The sequence below is a fragment of the Danio rerio genome, chromosome 19 (assembly GCF_049306965.1).
Source record: "Danio rerio strain Tuebingen ecotype United States chromosome 19, GRCz12tu, whole genome shotgun sequence".
Lineage (NCBI taxonomy): Eukaryota > Metazoa > Chordata > Actinopteri > Cypriniformes > Danionidae > Danio > Danio rerio.
In genome coordinates this window covers 2,988,036-3,007,003 of record NC_133194.1, presented here as the reverse complement: position 1 = coordinate 3,007,003, position 18,968 = coordinate 2,988,036, and the positions used below count along the sequence as shown (strand labels likewise).

General features: G+C 41.1%; 1 protein-coding gene across 6 annotated transcripts; it reads right to left on the bottom strand.

Moving 5' to 3' along the window:
- Positions 1 to 6: 6 nt before the first annotated feature.
- Positions 7 to 16,871, bottom strand: si:ch73-24k9.2. 6 transcript variants are annotated; one of them, XM_073931368.1, is made up of 12 exons: positions 16,827 to 16,871; positions 15,267 to 15,371; positions 14,499 to 14,606; positions 14,310 to 14,414; positions 14,131 to 14,235; positions 9,950 to 11,743; positions 9,576 to 9,749; positions 7,160 to 7,333; positions 5,408 to 5,581; positions 3,875 to 4,050; positions 2,782 to 2,888; positions 7 to 2,118 (listed from the first exon to the last, which is right to left on the bottom strand). In XM_073931368.1, the coding sequence occupies exons 2-11, from the start codon at positions 15,305 to 15,307 to the stop codon at positions 2,803 to 2,805; spliced, it is 2,937 nt and encodes a 978-aa protein (XP_073787469.1). In that variant the 5' UTR covers positions 15,308 to 15,371; positions 16,827 to 16,871; the 3' UTR covers positions 7 to 2,118; positions 2,782 to 2,802. The 6 variants fall into 6 exon arrangements, 4 of the variants coding, with proteins under 4 accessions (XP_073787469.1, XP_073787468.1, XP_017207901.1 ...); XM_073931367.1 differs by having other exon boundaries at positions 15,267 to 15,330; XR_012394835.1 differs by having other exon boundaries at positions 483 to 2,121; positions 6,460 to 7,333; positions 15,267 to 15,330.
- Positions 16,872 to 18,968: the final 2,097 nt, after the last annotated feature.

Sequence of the window (18,968 nt, the reverse complement as noted above, 5' to 3'; positions counted from 1 at the left end):
ATTATTCATATTGTTTATTAAATTACCTATTACATTTTTATTTTATTAACATCTAACCATACCCCAACCATCACATTAATGTAAAAACAGTAATCATACAAAGTATTATTCATATTATTTATTAAATTACCAATTTAATTGTATTTTATTAATGACTGACCATAACCCAGCACTCATATTAATGTAATATACCGAGTATTATTTATTACATTACCCTTTAAATAGTATTTTATTGTCGTCTACCCCTACTTTCACAGTATTGTACAAATATAAATTATTGTTGTCTCAAAAATTATGCTATATTGATGTAAGTAACCGCAGCTGTATCCCATCTAGACTTTACCGGCGGAAACCATTTTGCGACAGTGACACCCAGCGTCAGAGTGACACCCAGCGGCCAGACGGGAACACCACACCTGAAGAAAACATTCCTCTACAAACATCTAAACCCTCAGTTTATAGACAATTTTATAGACTAATCTCATCATAAAATCTGAATATATTTTAATGTAATTTATTTCTGAGATTCAGAACTGAATCACCGCACTCTTAGATGTCAAAAGATCCATCAGAAATCATGATTTGAGGCTCATTTTTGTGGAAAACGTGATTTTAAATCATTCTTTGATGAACAGAAGTTTTACATGGCTTATATAAGGTGAATTTCAAAATTTTCACAGATTTAAGACACAAACAGGACAAAAAGAAGAAAGTTTTGTCATCGTTTTGTTTTCAGTGAACGTTATAAAGGTAATTTCATAGTTTTGAAATGACACGACAGACATAAACACCAGCAGTAGACAGATGAGGACACACGAGGGCGCTGTTCCGCAACTAAAACAAAGGAGCGGGAAAATCAACACTGGAGGACAGAAACTTCTAATAGACAACAGCAGGGTAGGCAACATCTAATCCAGTGGTTCTCAAACTGTGGTACGTGTACCACTAGTGGTACGCGGACTTCCTTCTAGTGGTACACGGAGGAATGAAATACGTCATGTACATGCTACATATATTTCAAAATTGATCAAAAACTATGTGTATAATATGCCATATATGACATATAGCCTATATTTCTGAGGTGATCTGCCACGTTTTTTTAACTGTGCAGAGTTGTAGCTGCTGTACTAGGCCTACTACACTACTGTATTTTAATAGGGTATATGCCGAGCTAGTGCTGTTCCTATGCTGATACACTTCCGGTGACCTGTTATTGTGAACTTTTTTCCACTTTATACGGTTCCTTATACAGCATCGATGTTGTAATGTCATTAAAATACATTCTGTTAAATAAACTTTAGCATTTATTTAGTTGCTCACGCGTAAAACGAGACAAAAAGCTGTTTACTCGCACGCGCCCGTCAGAATCGGCAGGCTAGCGCAGAAGCTTCATTGAATATACTGGGATAAAATAAATGCTCATATTAGAAAGATATGGCGGGGGAAATGTAATTTAATGCAGTGCTTCTTGTACAATCTGAGACCCACTTTAAATCAGACATCAGTCAGCCAGTGGAGATCGCTGATTTTTAAAGAAAACAGACCTTAAACGCACCTGATTTTGCATTGGCATTCAATTAGCCGGAAGTGCTTAACCCAGGTTACTGGCAAATTAAAAGTCCTATTAGCATGCTTCGGCATATACCCCATACTGCTCATTGTGGTACGTGGAGAGACTATTTTTTTCTGAGGTGGAACTTCAGGAAAGTTTGAGAACCGCTGATCTAATCGATCTATCTGTGATTATAATCTCTTCACTCCTTCATTTTGATCTGAATGCTAATGGATTGTAACTGGTTTATTGGGGTCATAATCCCCCTGTCAGTATATCTAATACACGTATAGACTTCATTAGTGGACAGTTGTGAAAGTAGTTTAGTAGTAGTTTAAAATATATACGTTTCCATCATTGGCTTAATCAGAAACACACAGATAATAAAATATATATACATGGGCATATACTGATTTGGTTTGAAGCTTAGAGCTTAAATTTGTTGAACACAGGAACAGATTATCTGCAGTTTTTCATGTGTTACACTCTGTGACGTGTTTGAGCAGGAACAGGTTCATGAAGGTGTGTTCAGTCCGATAGACGTCAACAAATGAAGAGCTGTTTCTCTGCTGGATGAATAAAATCAACAATATTAGACACTTCAGGACATAAAGTAGGTTTGTGCTAGAAAAATAAAACCTTTATGGCTTGTAAAATGCATGCTAATGTCTTTATAATTCATCAATCTTCAGTTTCCATCATGTGCGACAACTAGTTTTCTTTTCTAATTATAACTAATACTATTTGGGCGACACCGTGGCTCAGTGATTAGCACTGTCAACTCACAGCAAGAAGGTCGCTGATTCGAGTTCCAGCTGGGCCAGTTGGCATGTCTGTGTGGAGTTTGCATGTTCTCCCCGTGTTTGCGTGGGTTTCCTCTGGGTGCTCCAGTTTCCCCCACAATCTAAACACATGTGCTATAGGGGGATTGAGGAACTACATTAGCCGTAGTGTATGACTGTGTGTGAATGAGAGTGTATGGGTGTTTCCCAGTACTGGGTTGCGACTAGAAGGGCATCTGCAGCAAAAAACATATGCTGGAATAGTTGGTAGTTCATTCCACAGTAGTACCCCCTGCTAAATAAGGCACTAAGCCGAAGGAAAATGAATGAATGAACTAATACTAATTAATATTTAAGTTTAATCATATGGAGAGGCATTTTTAAACAGAATCGGCAACCTGGAACACATCCTCACAGAGTACTAAAGTATTAAGTTAAATTGCTTACCTTAGTTAATTATAGGTGGCTTCAGGTCTCTGTGGAGGTGGTTGGGAGTAGCTCATCAAGGCGTCCTCCACCTGAACTTACGATAATTCTTCCAAACATATCACATGCTGAGGAGAAAAGTTGCCTTGTAAAGGAAAGTCTTAAATGTCTACCTTTTCTTGAATTATGTCTTGTACAGTAGCTGTCTTCTGATTCCTATGCATTTTTAAACTTTGTGAATGCCATCGGTCTGTGTTTTTTAATATGTTCATACTCCTTCCCAATTCCAAATAGTTCTGTTTTTATCAACCCAGGCTCATTCTGAAAACATACGACTATATACATTTCTGGAGAGCGCCAAATACATCCCAGGAGGTACGTTTTTTTTTTCCTTTTTTTTTTTTGCGAACCCACCAGAGGCTGCTGTGCACGCTTTTCGAAATCTCAAATTTCTCTCGCGAGCACCATTCGTGCCTGCTGTTCTCGCCCAAATCCACCAGAGGCCACTGATGACTGACTGACCGATCGACTGACCCACCCTCCTCCTCCTCTAAACCCAACCAATAGACCAATTACCATGTTTGTAAACATTCAGGATGCGCGCACAGGGAGGTGGCAGAAAGCAACCGGAAGCCCCAGCATTTACAGCAAGGGAATGACATCAGATGCGGTGCAGAGTTTGTTGTTGTCTTAGAAATAAGATATATTACTTACATATTATATGTATTATTTACATAATGCTTACAGCATATTATAACAGCTCGTCACCCAGTGACAAGCACAGTGATTCAGCAAAATTAATGTTAAAGTGAGCGGCGTTCATCTGACAGGACCAATTGCGATAGCACCCTCCCAATGGATATTGGATAAGACGAAATGACCAAGCATCCAGCCCGAAATATGCAATCTCAATGAAGCTCCGAGTGATTTTACAAGAGAGAAGTTAAAGGTCTACAAGTCTTTAGATGCCAACAATTTTGTTTTTTGTGTTCATGTGCAATAAATATTGCCCCATGATGACCAGATTCAAGAGCTAAACACCGAGATTCCGCCTAGCCAAAGACAAGGAAACAAGACGGAGCTAACGTTATACAAGGCCTGTGTCACCACTCACCCAAGTGTCTAAGTTTATAGCGTGGATCATCCCTCAGATCAGAGAGCAGCTTCACTCCTGACTTTCCTAATTCATTTGAAGTCAGATCCAGTTCTGTCAGGTGTGAGGAGGGGTTAAATCTCAGAGCTAAAGCCAGAGAAACACAGCCTTGCTCTCTGACTCCACAGCCGTTCAACCTGTAGAGACATTTTGATCACTTTTAATCTCAAAATCGTAACTCTGCAGTTAAAAAAAAGAGTGTTTTTTTTACTATTTTGTTCATTTAAAAAATAAGTATTTTGTAAAAGAAATAAATAAAAGGGCAAAGGCCAAAGTTCAAGACAAGATGTCATTGATCAAAAATTTTGGCACATGGGCTGTTTCTCAATTCCAAGAACGCAGAGAACAGACTTGCGTTCTTTTGGAGACTGGTCTTGCCAGGTGTCCTCGGAAGAACGAACTCGGGAGATGACGATAACAGAGAACGCACCCTGTGAGAAATGAGATGCTGCGTTTTTCCAGATGGTCACATGACCTTCTCTTGTTTTAAATGGAAAATGATTTAAACATTACAGCATTCATACAACGATTTATTGTTTTTTTACCCTTTTTCAAAATATAAACTCTGCATAAAAGCATTATAAATATACTCTGCACAATATAAATAAAACAGATTTTAATACAAATTTCAGCAAACAAACACCCTTAATGTGTTTATGCCTTTATTAAGATGTCCATGGTAATGTTGATATTCACCGTTTCATTTAGGGAAACTCCTAAAATAAATAAGATATATCTCTAAACTTTAATAATAAATCTTCTAGCATGAGTTCGGTGCTCAAGTCTGCATCGGTGCGTCCTCGATATCAAGAACACATCCGGGAAGTTTCACTCGTCCTCTGTTCTTGCGGTCTTGAGTATTGGAACTGAACTTTGGCAGCTGATGATGACGTTACACGAGGACGCAAGACCGCTGAAGAACGCATAGTGAGAAACAGCCCTGGTATTAACTACTAACAGATACGTTTCACAGTGTTAAATAATCTCATAATGATTAAACATCCTCTTCAATTAAATGACCAGGCATAATTCATTCATTCATTTTCTTTCAGCTTAGTCCCTTCATTAAACAGGGGTTGCCACAGCGGAATGAACCGCCAACTTATCCAGCATATGTTCTACGCAGCGGATCCCCTTCCAGCTGCAGCCAACACTGGGAAACACCCATACACTCTTGCATTCATACACATACACTACGGCCAATTTAGTTCATCAATTCACCTATAGACTGTAGGGGAAACCGGAGCACCAATGCCAACAAAGGGAGAACATGCAAACTCCACACAGAAATGCCAACTGACCCAGCTGGGGCTCAAACCAATGACCTTCTAGCTGTAAGGCAATTGTGCTACCCACTATTCCAACGTGACGCCCACTAAGCATAACAAGCCTTAATTTTGCTTGTTATTTATTGGAGGAAAATGAATGGTACTGACATGCCTACAGTATATACCCTTTTAACTGTATGCATACCTACCTATATGCTGTCCTTACCTCAGTTTCTCCAGTTTACAGTGAGGATCCTTCAGTGCATCAGAGAGCAGCTTCACTCCTGAGTCTCCTAGTTTATTATCAGACAGCTCCAATTCTTTCAGGTGTGTGGAGTTTGAGCTCAGAGCTGAGGCAAGAGCAGCACAACCTTCATCTCTGACTCCACACCGCCACAACCTGTAGAGAACAATGACACTCTTCAGTCTCTCAGTTCAGCATCCACAGCTCAAAGAAATATATAATACTTCAGAGAAAGAAAGAGGGTTTTAATCCACAGCACAATCAACAGGTTCAGTAACTGGTTAGTTCACCCAAAATGATCAATTATGTCATTAATTACTTACTCTTGTGTTGTTTCTACTCCATTATATTAGAATTAATAATGTAAACTTATGTCACTTTGAACCGAATGTAATGAAGATTAAATACAACATCCTCTCTACATGACAGGCCTCCCTTCAAAGTTTTTTTTAAAGGGCCATGAAACCCCCTTGTTTCAGCAGGGTGTTTTCACACCTCTACTTTGGAAAAAGTCAGAAAAGTGGGCGTGTCCAACTCTGTTTAGGGGGGAGTGTCGGAGGAAGAAAAGAGGCTTGGTGTGGGAGTGTCTATTTGGGCGCGCTGAATTTCAGAGTCAAAACACACACCCACAGCGGACAATGTGACTGTGTTTACATGGACAGCTGTAGTCGAATTATTTGCCAAATTATTAAATGGTGGACTTTAACTGCAGTTTGGCTCTTTCATTCAGGGAATTCAATCATGTCCCTCGCCACAAACGAGATATTTGATTCGATTAACTGCTCTAAGCGTGTATTTTCATGCAATGTTTGAAACCGCACGGCGAATGAGAGAAAAAAAACTCAGCATTTCCCGGAAACTTAGATGCACACGGCAGGTAGTGTCAGAAAGCCGCGTGTGTTATTCCGGTCACAAAATCCTACATGAGGTTATAGTTTGGTTGTAGAGCTAACTTGTTTACACTGGTGCAATAGTTTGTTCGATACGAATAAAATACGAACTGAATAAACAAAGAGCACTGCTCGCTCACTTACCAAATCTGTAGAGGCAGGACAATCACCAGCAACTAGAGCCGCGTCTTTATTTAGAGGAGACTAAAGCGAATCCGGATCTCAGCGTTTGCAGATGAGAACAGCTCTCAGGTAAACAATGTTCCTCCTTAGACACGTAAGTTATTATTGTCGAGGGTCGCGTACACTGTTAATCCACACGTGACTCAGAGCTCTCACAGAGAGAAAATGAAAACAAAACTTCACTGCAGCAAACTATAAAAGCAACACTTCACGCTTGTTTTGCCAACACAACGTGGCGTCTCTGCCGTCTGAACACTGTGACAGTAATGAATATTAATGAAGTTGCACAATAGAGCGCGCTGATTGGTTTGAACCAAGCTTTACTCATGCATTAATGCAGCACACTGTAAGACGTAATAAGACACACTCTGGCACAGACGTCCAGTCTGCACGCTGGAATACACGCTATTATGTCATGACCGTGACGCAGCTTCAAAAATTCGTTTCAAACCGGAAGTACGAATTTGCTTAAAATAACGCAAAAACAACCAATTTACACTTTTTTGTGAAATATAGGTGTCCTAATAGTGTTTTTTTAGCAATGTGGGACACATATACAACTGTCAACAGCTCAAAAAAATGTGTTTTGGTGTTTCGTGACCCTTTAACAAACTGCAAGAGCAAAATGGAGAAAGATGCTTAGACATTCATACAGTCTTACCGCAGTATCTCCAGTTTACAGTGAGGACCCTTCAGTCCATCAGAGAGCCGCTTCACTCCTGCATCTCCTAGATTATTTTCATTCAGATTCAGTTCAGTCAGGTGTGTAGAGTTTGACCTCAGAGCTGAAGCAAGAGCAGCACAACCTTCATCTGTGACTCCACAATCCCTCATCCTGTAGAGAGCAAAGATTTCAGTCTCAGTTCAGGATCTATAAATATGTTATTTTATGGCTTCTAAGAACAGATTTGGTAAACAATAGCTCACATTATTCATTGAAATGTAAAGATACTTGTAGTATACACTTTTTATCATAGTTGTGTGACCATTACTGGCAGAGATGAAAATGAACAATGTCTTGAATCACAACAATAATGTTAAATCAACAAAAGGAAGGCGGACACACATAAGATCGTAGATCACAATTGTAGAACTTGTGGAAATTGCAAGTATAACGCAAGTAAAATTCTCTAACAGACTAACATCCCTGCTGAAGGCCCTCTGTCGCGGACGACAATGAAGAGCGTGTGGGGAGGGGTGGGGTCGCGGACGAAAGTGAAAACAGGGGTGGGGTGATTATTTAGGCCCCTAATAATATCTCTGGGGGCTCCAAAACTGTGTGGGCACTTAGAATCGTCCTAACTTCCCCCTAGTGGCGCCCCTGGCTGAAGGACTGGGTTACGCTGATTTCTTTGATTACATCTACACATCAACTTTAGTCAACCTGACTTCTTCTTGTATGAGTGAAGAATAAGACAATGAGGGATCACACAAATTCACAACAAGTGATAGTAAGTACACCCAAATATATGTCTGTCAGCCACAAATGTATTCACTACTTGCTCATCCTCGTTTGGTTCCGGACCAAATGAGTTTTTGTTTTTTGTTGAACGCAAAAGCTATGGGAGTGGAGTGAGGTTCACACCAGTGGCCGGTCTCGAGCGTCACAGAGGAGCGTGGAAGGTTAAAACAATGAGTGAACAGAAGAAAATGAGAGAGAACCAGGCCTGGGACACTTTATGTTCGATTTTGTTTTTGGGCAGCGGATGCCCTTCCAGCTGTAACCCATCTCTGGGAAGCATCCATACACACTAATCTACACACATACACTAAGGACAATTTTAGCCTACCTAATTCACCTATAGCGCATGTCTTTGGATTGTGGGGGAAACCGGAGCACCCGGAGGAAACCCACACGAACGCAGAGAGAACATGCAAACTCCACACAGAAATGCCAACTGATCCAGCTGAGGCTCAAACCAGCGACCTTCTTGCTGTGAGGCGACAGCACTACCTACTGCGCAACTGCGTCACCCTTATAAATTATTAAAGTTGCTTAAATGTTTACCAGTTCCCATCTCCTTCTCTTAAATTATAAAGTTGAACCTTGGTGTCGAAGCCAGGGAGGAAGGAGGAACATGCTGTCAAATAGCCATTGCCACCAGGGCCGGCGCGTCCATAGAGGCGACCTAGGGCGGAAGTATAGAAAGGGCAGCGTCCGCGACACCTTCCTAACCACCCGCGTCCTCAGTTATGTCCGCAACACCTCCCTCACCACCCGCGTCCTTAGTTATGTCCGCAACACCTCCTTCACCACCTGTGTTCTCAGTTATGTCTGCGAACTTCCCTCACCACCCGCTTCCTCAGATATATTCGCGCATAGGCGACAGAATAGAGAGAGCGGCGTCAGCGACACCTCCATCAGCACCCGCGCATCCTCAGTTATATCCGTGCAAAGGGCGGCAGAATAGAGGTCCGCGACCCCCGCGCGTCCTCAGTTATACGTGCAAAGGGCGACAGAATAGAGAGGGTGGCGTCCGCGACACCTCCCTCCCTCAGCACCCGCGTGTCCTCAGTTATATCCGCGCATAGGGCGGAAGAGTAGATGTCCGCTACACCTCACTTAATTTTCATAACCGTTTTCACATTGGGGTTGAGGGCGGCGTGATCGTCCTCTGCCTAGAGCGGCAGTTCAGCTTGCTCCAGCCCTGATTGCCACTGGAAAAAGTTTGGAGTGCCATTGAGCTGGCGGAGCACAGTCTACAGCCATAGACACACATAGAGTACATTGGTGTAAGACCTCCTGCTGCTTGCAACCAGGTGTCCATGAGCTAGAGGGGAAATTGCCTGGCAGCAAAGGATAGGACAGTTCAAGGCTATGATAAAAGGAGGAGTGATGACCAAGGAAAACGAGACAGGACCAGGCCTGGGACACTTTATGTTTAGTTTTGGTCATCTGTGAGGGGCTGCCACCAATGTCCAAAGTTTTTCAAAATATCTTTGTGTTCAGAAGATTAAAAAGGTTTGGGCCAAGTGGAGGATGAGTAAATGATCTTTTTATCTAACAGGTCTTGATATTTTAAACAAACTGCAGACGAAATAAGAAGAAAGACTTTGACACATTCATACACTCTTACATCAGATTCTTCAGTTTACAGTGAGGATCCTTCAGTCCATCAGAGAGCAGCTTCACTCCTGAGTCTCCTAGTTTATTTCCAATCAGATCCAGTTGAGTCAGGTGTGAAGAGTTTAATCTCAGAGCTGAAGCAAGAGCAGCACAAACTTTATCTGTGACTTTACAATCCCCCAACCTGTGGAGAACACATCACTATTATCATGTATTTTCATTGAGACATACAGAACAACTCGTCAGCTGATTTAATAAGTGATTCACAAAACACTCCTCCTTACTGACAGCAGTAGATTTGAAATTGAGAAGGTTTACACTTCTTTTTCCTTGGTTAGGAATCAAATGTCAACATCATAAATGTGCTAGTTTTAACTGACTTACCGAACTGATCTGGATTCTTTCACCACAGGCAGCAGCTTCTGGAGAACTACATCTGCTCTGAGTTGGGGTCCAATAAACTTACTTAGATCAAAAAAATCCATCTTCTTCTCTGATGTCAGCAACACATAAACCAGAGCTGACCACTGTGAAGAGGAGAGTTTAGTTTCTTTTATTTCTCCAGAGCTCAGATAATCCTGGATCTCCTGCATCAGCGAATCTTCACCCAGTTCATTCAGGCAGTGGAACAGATTGATGGATCTCTCTGGAGAACGATTCTCCCTGATCTTCTGTTTGATGTACTGAACTGTTTCCTCTTTGTTGTAGGAGCAGCTTCCTGTCTGTGTCAGTAGTTCTCGTAACAAAGTCCCACTGGACTCCAATGAGAGACCCAGAAGAAAACGCAGGAAAAGATCCAGATGTCCATTCTTACTCTGTGAAGCCTCTTTCACAGCTCTCTGATGGAGAACAGATAATGAATCATGTTTCTTCTGGTTTAAAACCTTAGACAACAGACTTGGTTTTGTTTGCTTAAACACGTTTCTGTTCTTGTTTGTTAAGGAGTGATGAGCATATAGAGCTGCTAGATGTTCCTGGATGCTCAGATGAACAAAACAGAAAACTTTCCCCTGATAGAAGCCAAACTCCTCTCTGAAGATCTGAGTGCACAATCCTGAGTAAACTGAAGCTTCTGTCACATCAAGGCCACACTCTCTCAGGTCTTCCTCATAGAAGATCAGGTTGCCTTTCACAAGCTGCTCAAAAGCCAGTTTCCCCAGTTTGAGGATCATGTCTTCATCTCTGACCTCCTCCTCATAGTCCTTCTCATGTCTGATGTTGGTCTGCATGATCAGGAAGTGTGTGTACATTTGAGTGAGAGTCTTGGGAATCTCTCCACTCTGCGCTTGACTGAAGATCTTCTCCAGAACCGTGGCTGAGATCCAGCAGAACACTGGGATGTGGCACATGATGTGGAGGCTCCTGGAGGACTTCAGGTTTATGATGATTATATCGGCCAGAAACTGATCTCTGATTCTCTTCCTGAAGTATTCCTCCTTCTGAGGGTCATTGAAGCCTCGAATCTCGGTCACTCGATGGACAAACTCAGAGGGAATGAGATCTGCTGCTGCTGGTCTGGAGGTGATCCAGATGAGAGCAGAGGGAAGCAGATTTCCCATTATGAGGTTCGTCAGCAGCACGTCCACTGAGGCCGATTCAGAAACATCATGCAGTTTTACATCACATTTAAAGTCCAGAGACACTCGACACTCATCCAGACCATCAAAGATGAACAACACTTTAAATTGTTCACTGGATATTTCCATCTCTTTAGTTTCAGGGAAAAACACTTGCAGCAGATCTGACAGACTGAGTGTTCTGTCCTTCATCAGGTTGATCTCTCTGAAAGGAAGGGGAAATATGAGCTGGATGTCCTGATTCTCTTTCTCTTCAGCCCAGTCCACAATGAACTTCTGCACAGAGACTGTTTTCCCAATGCCAGCGACTCCCTTGGTCAGCACAGTTCTGATGGCTTTGTCTTGTCCAGGTAAAGGTGTAAAGATGTCTCTGCATTGGATCGGTGTGTCCTCTGTTGCTGATCTCCTGGATCGTGTCTCAATCTGTCTCAGCTCATGTTTATTATTGATCTCTCCGCTGTCACTCTCTGTGATGTAGAGCTCTGTGTAGATCTCATTCAGGAGTGTTGGGTCTCCCTGCATCGCTGTTCCTTCATAAAGACACTGGAACTTCCTCAATAGATTTGATCTGAGTCCATTTTGTTTCAGATGCGGGTCAAGCCTGAAAGATTAAAATAATAAATTATGGCACAATTTTGCTCTCTGTGGATGTATTGCTTTAATCTAGTAATGTGCTGCCACTCAACCTTGAAGGGAATATGAATAGCCTGTATTTTAACAAATGGTGAGTTGCAGGGGTAGTTCAGGAATATAATCTTCAGGTGGGGGTGGATGAGAACAATTCTATGGGCCCAGTAGAACCCCATATTTTGGCACAATCTACACACCATATTATGTTAGAACGCACCTCTATGTGTTAAGAACCATTAACCATTTATGACGTCTGTGGGTTATTCAGAAAAGTGGTACTGGTTCTAAACTTAAAGCATCACTACTGCAAACCAGGCTCATTATAAAAACGTACCCCTATATATTTCTGGAGAGGACCAGAGGTCCCAGGAACTACTTTTTGCAGTTTTTGTGAATCTATTAGAGGCTGCTGTGTACGCTTTTTGAGATCTCAAATTTCTCTTGTGAGTGTTATTCATGCCTGCTGTACTTGCGTAATTCCACCAAAGGCTGCTGTTGACTGACCCAGTCTTCTCCTTCCCAAAGCCCAACCAATAGTGTTTTCAAAAGCCCCGACTGACCTTATTTTTTGGCTCTCGTTTTTGTCTTACCTGCTTTCTGGAACTGTTCTTTGCCCGACTCGAACCTCGTTTAAAAATGGTAACATCGGGAAAACTCTCCATATGAAGGTAAGTGGTCAGCGAGCAAGCATGAAAAGGAACGACCCGTATACCGCCCTATAGCTTTCATTTTAGAGATGAAATGCAGCCATACGTACGATTGGCTACATAATTCACGATTTGCAGAAATTCATATAGGGCTTTTAGAATGAGCCCGTGTTGCAATAATGGCAAATCTTAAGATCTGGCGAAGCTTAATTCAAGATATCAAATCAGTATGAAAAAGAGACGAAAGTAAGGTGAGGTAGACAGCTTGCTAAAAAAGGTAAATGAATGAACCGCCAATGTTTCCTGCATATGTTTTACACAGCGGGTGGCTCAGCAGTTAGCGCTGTCGCCTCACAGCAAGAAGTTTGCTGGTTTGAGTCTCGGCTGGATTAGTTGGCATTTTTATGTGGAGTTTGCATGTTCTGGTGTGGGTTTCCTCTGGGTGCTCCGGTTTCCCCCACAGTCCAAACACATGAACACTGAAAAAAGTGTTGCATGCAGAACTGTTGCAAAAAATTCATTTGTGTTGAATTTAAACAACTAAATTTATTTATGTTCAACTTAATTTGTTTGCTTAAATTCAGCCCAAAAATATTGTTTACGACCACTTAACGTAAAAAACAATGCAGTCTTTTTCAATCATCTTTAAATAATTTTTTTTCAGTGTATAGGTGAATTAAAGAAACTAAATTGGCCATAGTGTATTGGGGTGCTTTCACACTAGCACTTTTGGTCCTCACCCGGGTTCGTTTGGAATCAGAGTTTAGCTAGTGTGAACGTGTCTTCCGATGTCAGGTGCGCACCCATAAATCGTATCCAAGTTCGCCTGAAAGAGGTGATCTGGGGTATGGTTCATGCAAACTCTGGTACGGTTCACTTCTGATATGAATGCAATCGTACCAAATAACAGAAGTGAACCGCCAACAGTACAACAAACTTTGGTTTTTATAACGTTCCTTCCTCTGTGTGTGGCTGTGTATCACCTACTTTGGTGACAAGCGGGACTGACCCAGTGCAAAGAGATCATGTCTGCTTGTCCCCACCAAAATAGACTTTTGCGGACATCGCGTGATGTTCTGAACACTTTAAATATTTTTTTGAGGCAGATAGACACGAGTGGCTCTCTGTATTTTGGTTTTGGTAACGAACCAAAAATTCAGTAAAAGCAGAATGACGGTGATATGCGAACGTCTCTATTTTGCCGATTTGCTTTCGTGACCGTCACAGCTGTACACAAAGCAGCAGCTTGATGACGGAAGAGTACCGGGGATAAGAAGGAAAAAAAGACCAGTCGAGAAGGGGGCAAGGGGGGACAATCAAACTTGGGTTCGGTCCAGGCAATTGAACCAAGTGTGAAAGCACCCTTAGTGTGTGCGAATGTGTGTATGGGTGTTTCCCAGTACTGGGTTGTGGCTGGAAGAGCATCCATTGCGTAAAACATATGCTGGAATATTTGTTGTTTCTTTTCGCAGTGGAGATCTCAAATGAATCAGAGACTAACGCAAAGGAAAATCAATCAATTGTTTTATCGTATATAGTTTGTTAATTTGAAGTCAAAAGTTGAGGTGTTTGCATCTATGCAGTAAGCTCTATCTGTCTGAATCTGATGAGTTTGACTGTTCTGGTTCATATTATCAGTGTGATGAGAGTCAATAGATGCTCTAGATACGCTGTGAGTCTGTTTGTCATGTGTCTCTTTGCTGAGTTGTACCTCAGATCAGCTGCTGAGTGTTCCTCCATAACATTTATTGGTGGACCCATAGACTGGTCACTCTTCGAGGACACACAGCTGGGCTCCCCAGGGTTTGATTTATTACTGTGAAAATGAGTGTATTATAAAGGAAAAGCAGATATCACAGAGGCATTTTTCACAACAGAACAATGTCGTACCTCAGATCAGCTGATGAGTGTTCTTCTTTAAACTGTATTGGTCGATCCATTGACCAGTCGCTCTTCATGGACACACAGCTGGACCCTGGTGGATTTAATCTGTCACTGTGCAAACAAATGTAATATAAGAGGCAATAGACTACAACAGAGATGAGAATTGACAATTATTATAGTCGATCACTGCTGTACCTCAGATCAGCTGATGTGTGTCCTTCCTTAAACTTCATTGGTGGATCCATTGACTGGTCGCTCTTCATGGACACACAGCTGGGCTCAAACTCTGGGTTTGATTCATTACTGAGGGTTGAAAAGAATTAGAGACAAATAGAGTAGGATTCATTCAACATATTGACAAGTGATAATGACATAGCCTAATGATAATATCATCTCTCTTTCTCCAGTATCTGTGGGCTCTTTGGACACTTTGGACATACAATCATTTATTCATTTTCCTTCGTCTCTATTTCAGAGGTTGCCACAGTGAAATGAACCACCAACTATTCCGGCATATGTTTTACACAGCGGATGCCCTTCGAGCCGCAACCCAGTACTGGGAAACACCCATACACACTCTCATTTACGGACACACTCATACACTGTTCAATTTAGTTCATCAAATTCAGCTATAGTGCATGTGTTTGTGGAAACTGGAGCACCTGGAGGACACCCACGCCAACACATGTAAACCCCACACTGACATGCCAACTGGGCCATTCGGGACTTGAACCAGCAACTTTCTTGCTGTGAGGTGAGAGTGCTAACCACTGAGCCACCGTAAGGTCAAATCACCCAAATATGTGTAAGGACCTAAAAGCCAATCAGTGTCTCAACTAGTGTATATCAACACCAGAATATGAGTGAATAACCACTAAACCAATCCTGTCAAACATCCAAGACACTCCATTATGTATAATGCCTCTACTGTGATATTATGATCATGTGCAGTGTTTGACATACCTGCAAACTGGAGCATCACTGAATGTCTGATTGTCTTCCATGACTCACTTAGTATTCATGAAGCCTGATCATGCGTGAAGAGTCAGAAACAATGATTCAGATGCACTGAAACAAGTAATAAAGGTGAAAATGTTCTTCAATATTTTATGTGAAACAAATAGTCAATCAGTGCTTTTGAAAACACTATTGGTTGGGTTTAGGATAGGAGGCTGGGTCAGTCAATCCTTCAGTCAGTCGACAGCGGCCTCTGGTGGATTTACACGAAAACAGCAAGCACGAATTCTGCCTCAACAAACCTGCCTGGATGTTTCAAGTCTACCGAGTAAGACCTTGATTAGCTGGTTCAGGTGCGTTTGATAAGAGTTGGAAATAAAATCTGTAGGGCACCTAAGGAATAAGTTTGGTGAGCCCTGCAGACTATCGAGAAAAAAAAAATAGCTCAAAGGGGCTAATAATTTTTTCCCAAAAAATGTTTTTTTTATTTTTTTTTTTAATTATCAACTTGTTTTATTCCAGCCAAAGTGAAACAAATAAGACTTTCTCCAGAAGAAAAAATATCATCTGACATATTGTGAAAATTTCCTTGCTCTGTTAAACATCATTTGGGAAATATAAAAAAAAAAAAAGGGGGGGGGGGGGGCGCCTAATAATTCTGAATTCAACTGTATACATTTAAATGAGTCTCAATTAAAATATACTTTATGTTTCTCAGAAAACAATAGTATCTGACTGTATACTTGCACATCTTAGCAAGAACACCATGATTTTGCCAAGCACGATGCAATGATCCTGCATTAACATCTGTGTTGATCCTGGAACATCATTTTTGTTGGAAAATGTAATCCATACCTATTCCCTATCCCTAAACCCAAATATAACTGTAAATTATTCCCAGAATCAGAAGAGAATAACAGATGGATAACAATCATGTAGAAGTGCACAAACCTAACCGTAAGCCTAAACTTAACATAGGTGTGCGCATTTTAAGCATCGCACAGCTCCAAGTCTTGTATGCACATAATCACATTCTGAGTTTTACAGTTGGTCAGATGAATCCTACAGTATACTTCTAAGGGTAATAAAATAATAGACTCCACTTTACATCTTATTAGCCTTAAAATGAATATACCAGATGTGTGTATTTTAATATTCTCATTCAGTCAAACTCTTAGACCGTTAGAAGTAAATAAATCATTAAATCAACTTGGTAGTAAAGTACATTCCGTGTGAAATCAAATGGCAAAACCCCCCTCAGAAACAGAAAAGAGGAACTGTTGTTCCTGATGATTTTAAAGTTGGTTTGACTGGAATGTGGAAAAAAATAATACAATATTAAGCGTTCTCTTTGGCAAATGATATCTAATATAAAACTAACTAACCTATCCGCGGTTTTAAAGCGTCTACATTCTGTAAAAGTTTTCTAAACAAGGCTTATTATCCCACTGGGGGTGATCTTGTGTTTTTTAGTCTGACAATATGTACTACAAAAACGGCTTCTGTTCATTTTTTATTGACTGAGTATCATCCAGCACATACCTGTAAATATGTGAAGTTACTTACGTGAGGAAACCACAGTCGTGCGCCACACCTCGGGGAATGAAACACGAAATGGTTTCACTTTCATTTCCTATTTTTGCGGAAAAGAAAGTCATAAGACGCATATTTGTGGTCGAAACGCCCTTTATTTTTCACTTTTTTGTCTGTTTTACTAGTACAGAGAAAGCACTTCAGTGGTGCGCATGCTTCATAATAATGATATTAGGGGAAATGCAATCATACCTGTCGTTGTCCGTCATGAAGCCAGGTTTTTCTGCTGAAAAATCCAGCTTAAACCAGCCTAGACTGGTTGGCTGGTTTTAGCTGGTCGACCAGGCTGGTTTTAGAGGGGTTTTGGCCATTTCCAGCCTGGTCTTAGCTGGTCAGGCTGGGAGATGACCAGTTAAAACCAGCTTGACCAGCCTAGCCAGGCTGGGAGCCTAGCCAAAACCAACTATGTCCAGCTTAAACCAGGCTGGTCAAGCTGGTTTTAGCTGGATTTAGCTAATCATTTTCCAGCCTGACCAGCTAAGACCAGGCTGGAAATGGCTGGAAACCAGCCTGGAAATGGCCAAAACCCCTCTAAAACCAGCCTGGTTGACCAGCTAAAACCAGCCAACCAGCCTAGGCTGGTTTAAGCTGGATTTTTCAGCAGGGAAGGTACTAAACATTTGCAAACTGCATTTAAATTTAGCACAGCATTAATGACGGGTTTACTGCACAACCTCACTAAATGGCAAAAGTAATATATAAAAACATATAAACACTGACGACATAGGCATATGCTGATTTGATGACCGACCTAACGTACATGTTTCATAAAAACAAAACAAAAAGCTAATAAAGCAGGCAGGAGGACAGACATATACTGAAGAAACAAATCATTCCTCATGTTTTCATATATTATTCAAAAGCTCACTTTTACGTGTCTTTCACACACTTCATCGTCCATCCATGACCATGTTCGACGATTAATAACGTTTGCGATCACGTGATTCAGGTGACGCGCGAAATTCAAATAGACAGCAGAAAGGAAAGAAACTCAGTCGTTTATCTTTATCTTGAGCATGTATACTCTATGCTTTGCTTGTTTGTAAATTTCATCTACAATGCTTGTTGTTCCTGTTACCCTGTCATTAATAATAATAAAAAACTGAATGGAAGACAGAGGAAATGCGTATTTTTGCGATTTATACCGTATTTGGGAGATACAAATAGGAAATAACCACATATGTTGGACACGATCCTTATCCTATGAAGACAACTGAGTTTTCTACTTAAGTAAAATATATTTCAAGACACTTGATGATTAATAATAAAGCTTGTCTGTCATGCTGTGCTGGGAGAGAGCCCGGGACATAAGATCCTCAAGCCCGGGGCTCCCTCCCATTTGCAGGGTGAGAGAGGGGTTTGAGCCCAGGCACTGTAGGTCTTAAGAATTCCTCTACCTATTTATGTCTAATAGAAAATAAAAATCGCTAAGGAGATATTTACTGCTGATTAGCAGCTCATACATGGTGCAAATTTGGTTTGGTCAATTCACCTATGTCTCATGTCTTTAGACTGTGGGAGGAAACCGGAGACCCTGGGGGAAAGCCACGCAACCACGGGGAGCACATGTTAACTCTGCACAGAATCGTCGGCTGGCTTGGTAAGGACTTAAACCAGGGACATTCTTGCTGTGAGGCAGTAGTGCTAACCATTGGGAAAAGGGAGAAGTAGGGGTGAAAGGGGATTCTTCGGTGAAGAAGAATCTGAGGTAAGAAACTCTGGTTATTTATAGTAAGCTAAGAATCATCTGATTGGTGAATCATGCGGGACCAGCCGTGATCAATCATAAGCATGTGATATTAGTTCATAAAGAAACTTCACTTGCCTCTCATTGAGGCGAAAATACTAGGTATAGTGTTTTTGAACTATGCTAAAGTTATTTACTTGAATTAAACTGTTGTAGTAATTGAATAGCTGCTGTGGTACAATCCAACTATAGGCTGCAGTTATAAAAAAGTTAATGCTGAGGGGGAAAGTAATATCACAACGTTAAAATCGTAACCTTTAAGAAAAATAGTGTGAAAGTAGGCCGTTATTTTTTTGAGGGCTTTTTTAAATATTGTAATTAAAACTGTATTACTTTTTTTTTTACATAATTTTCCCAAGACTTTCAAG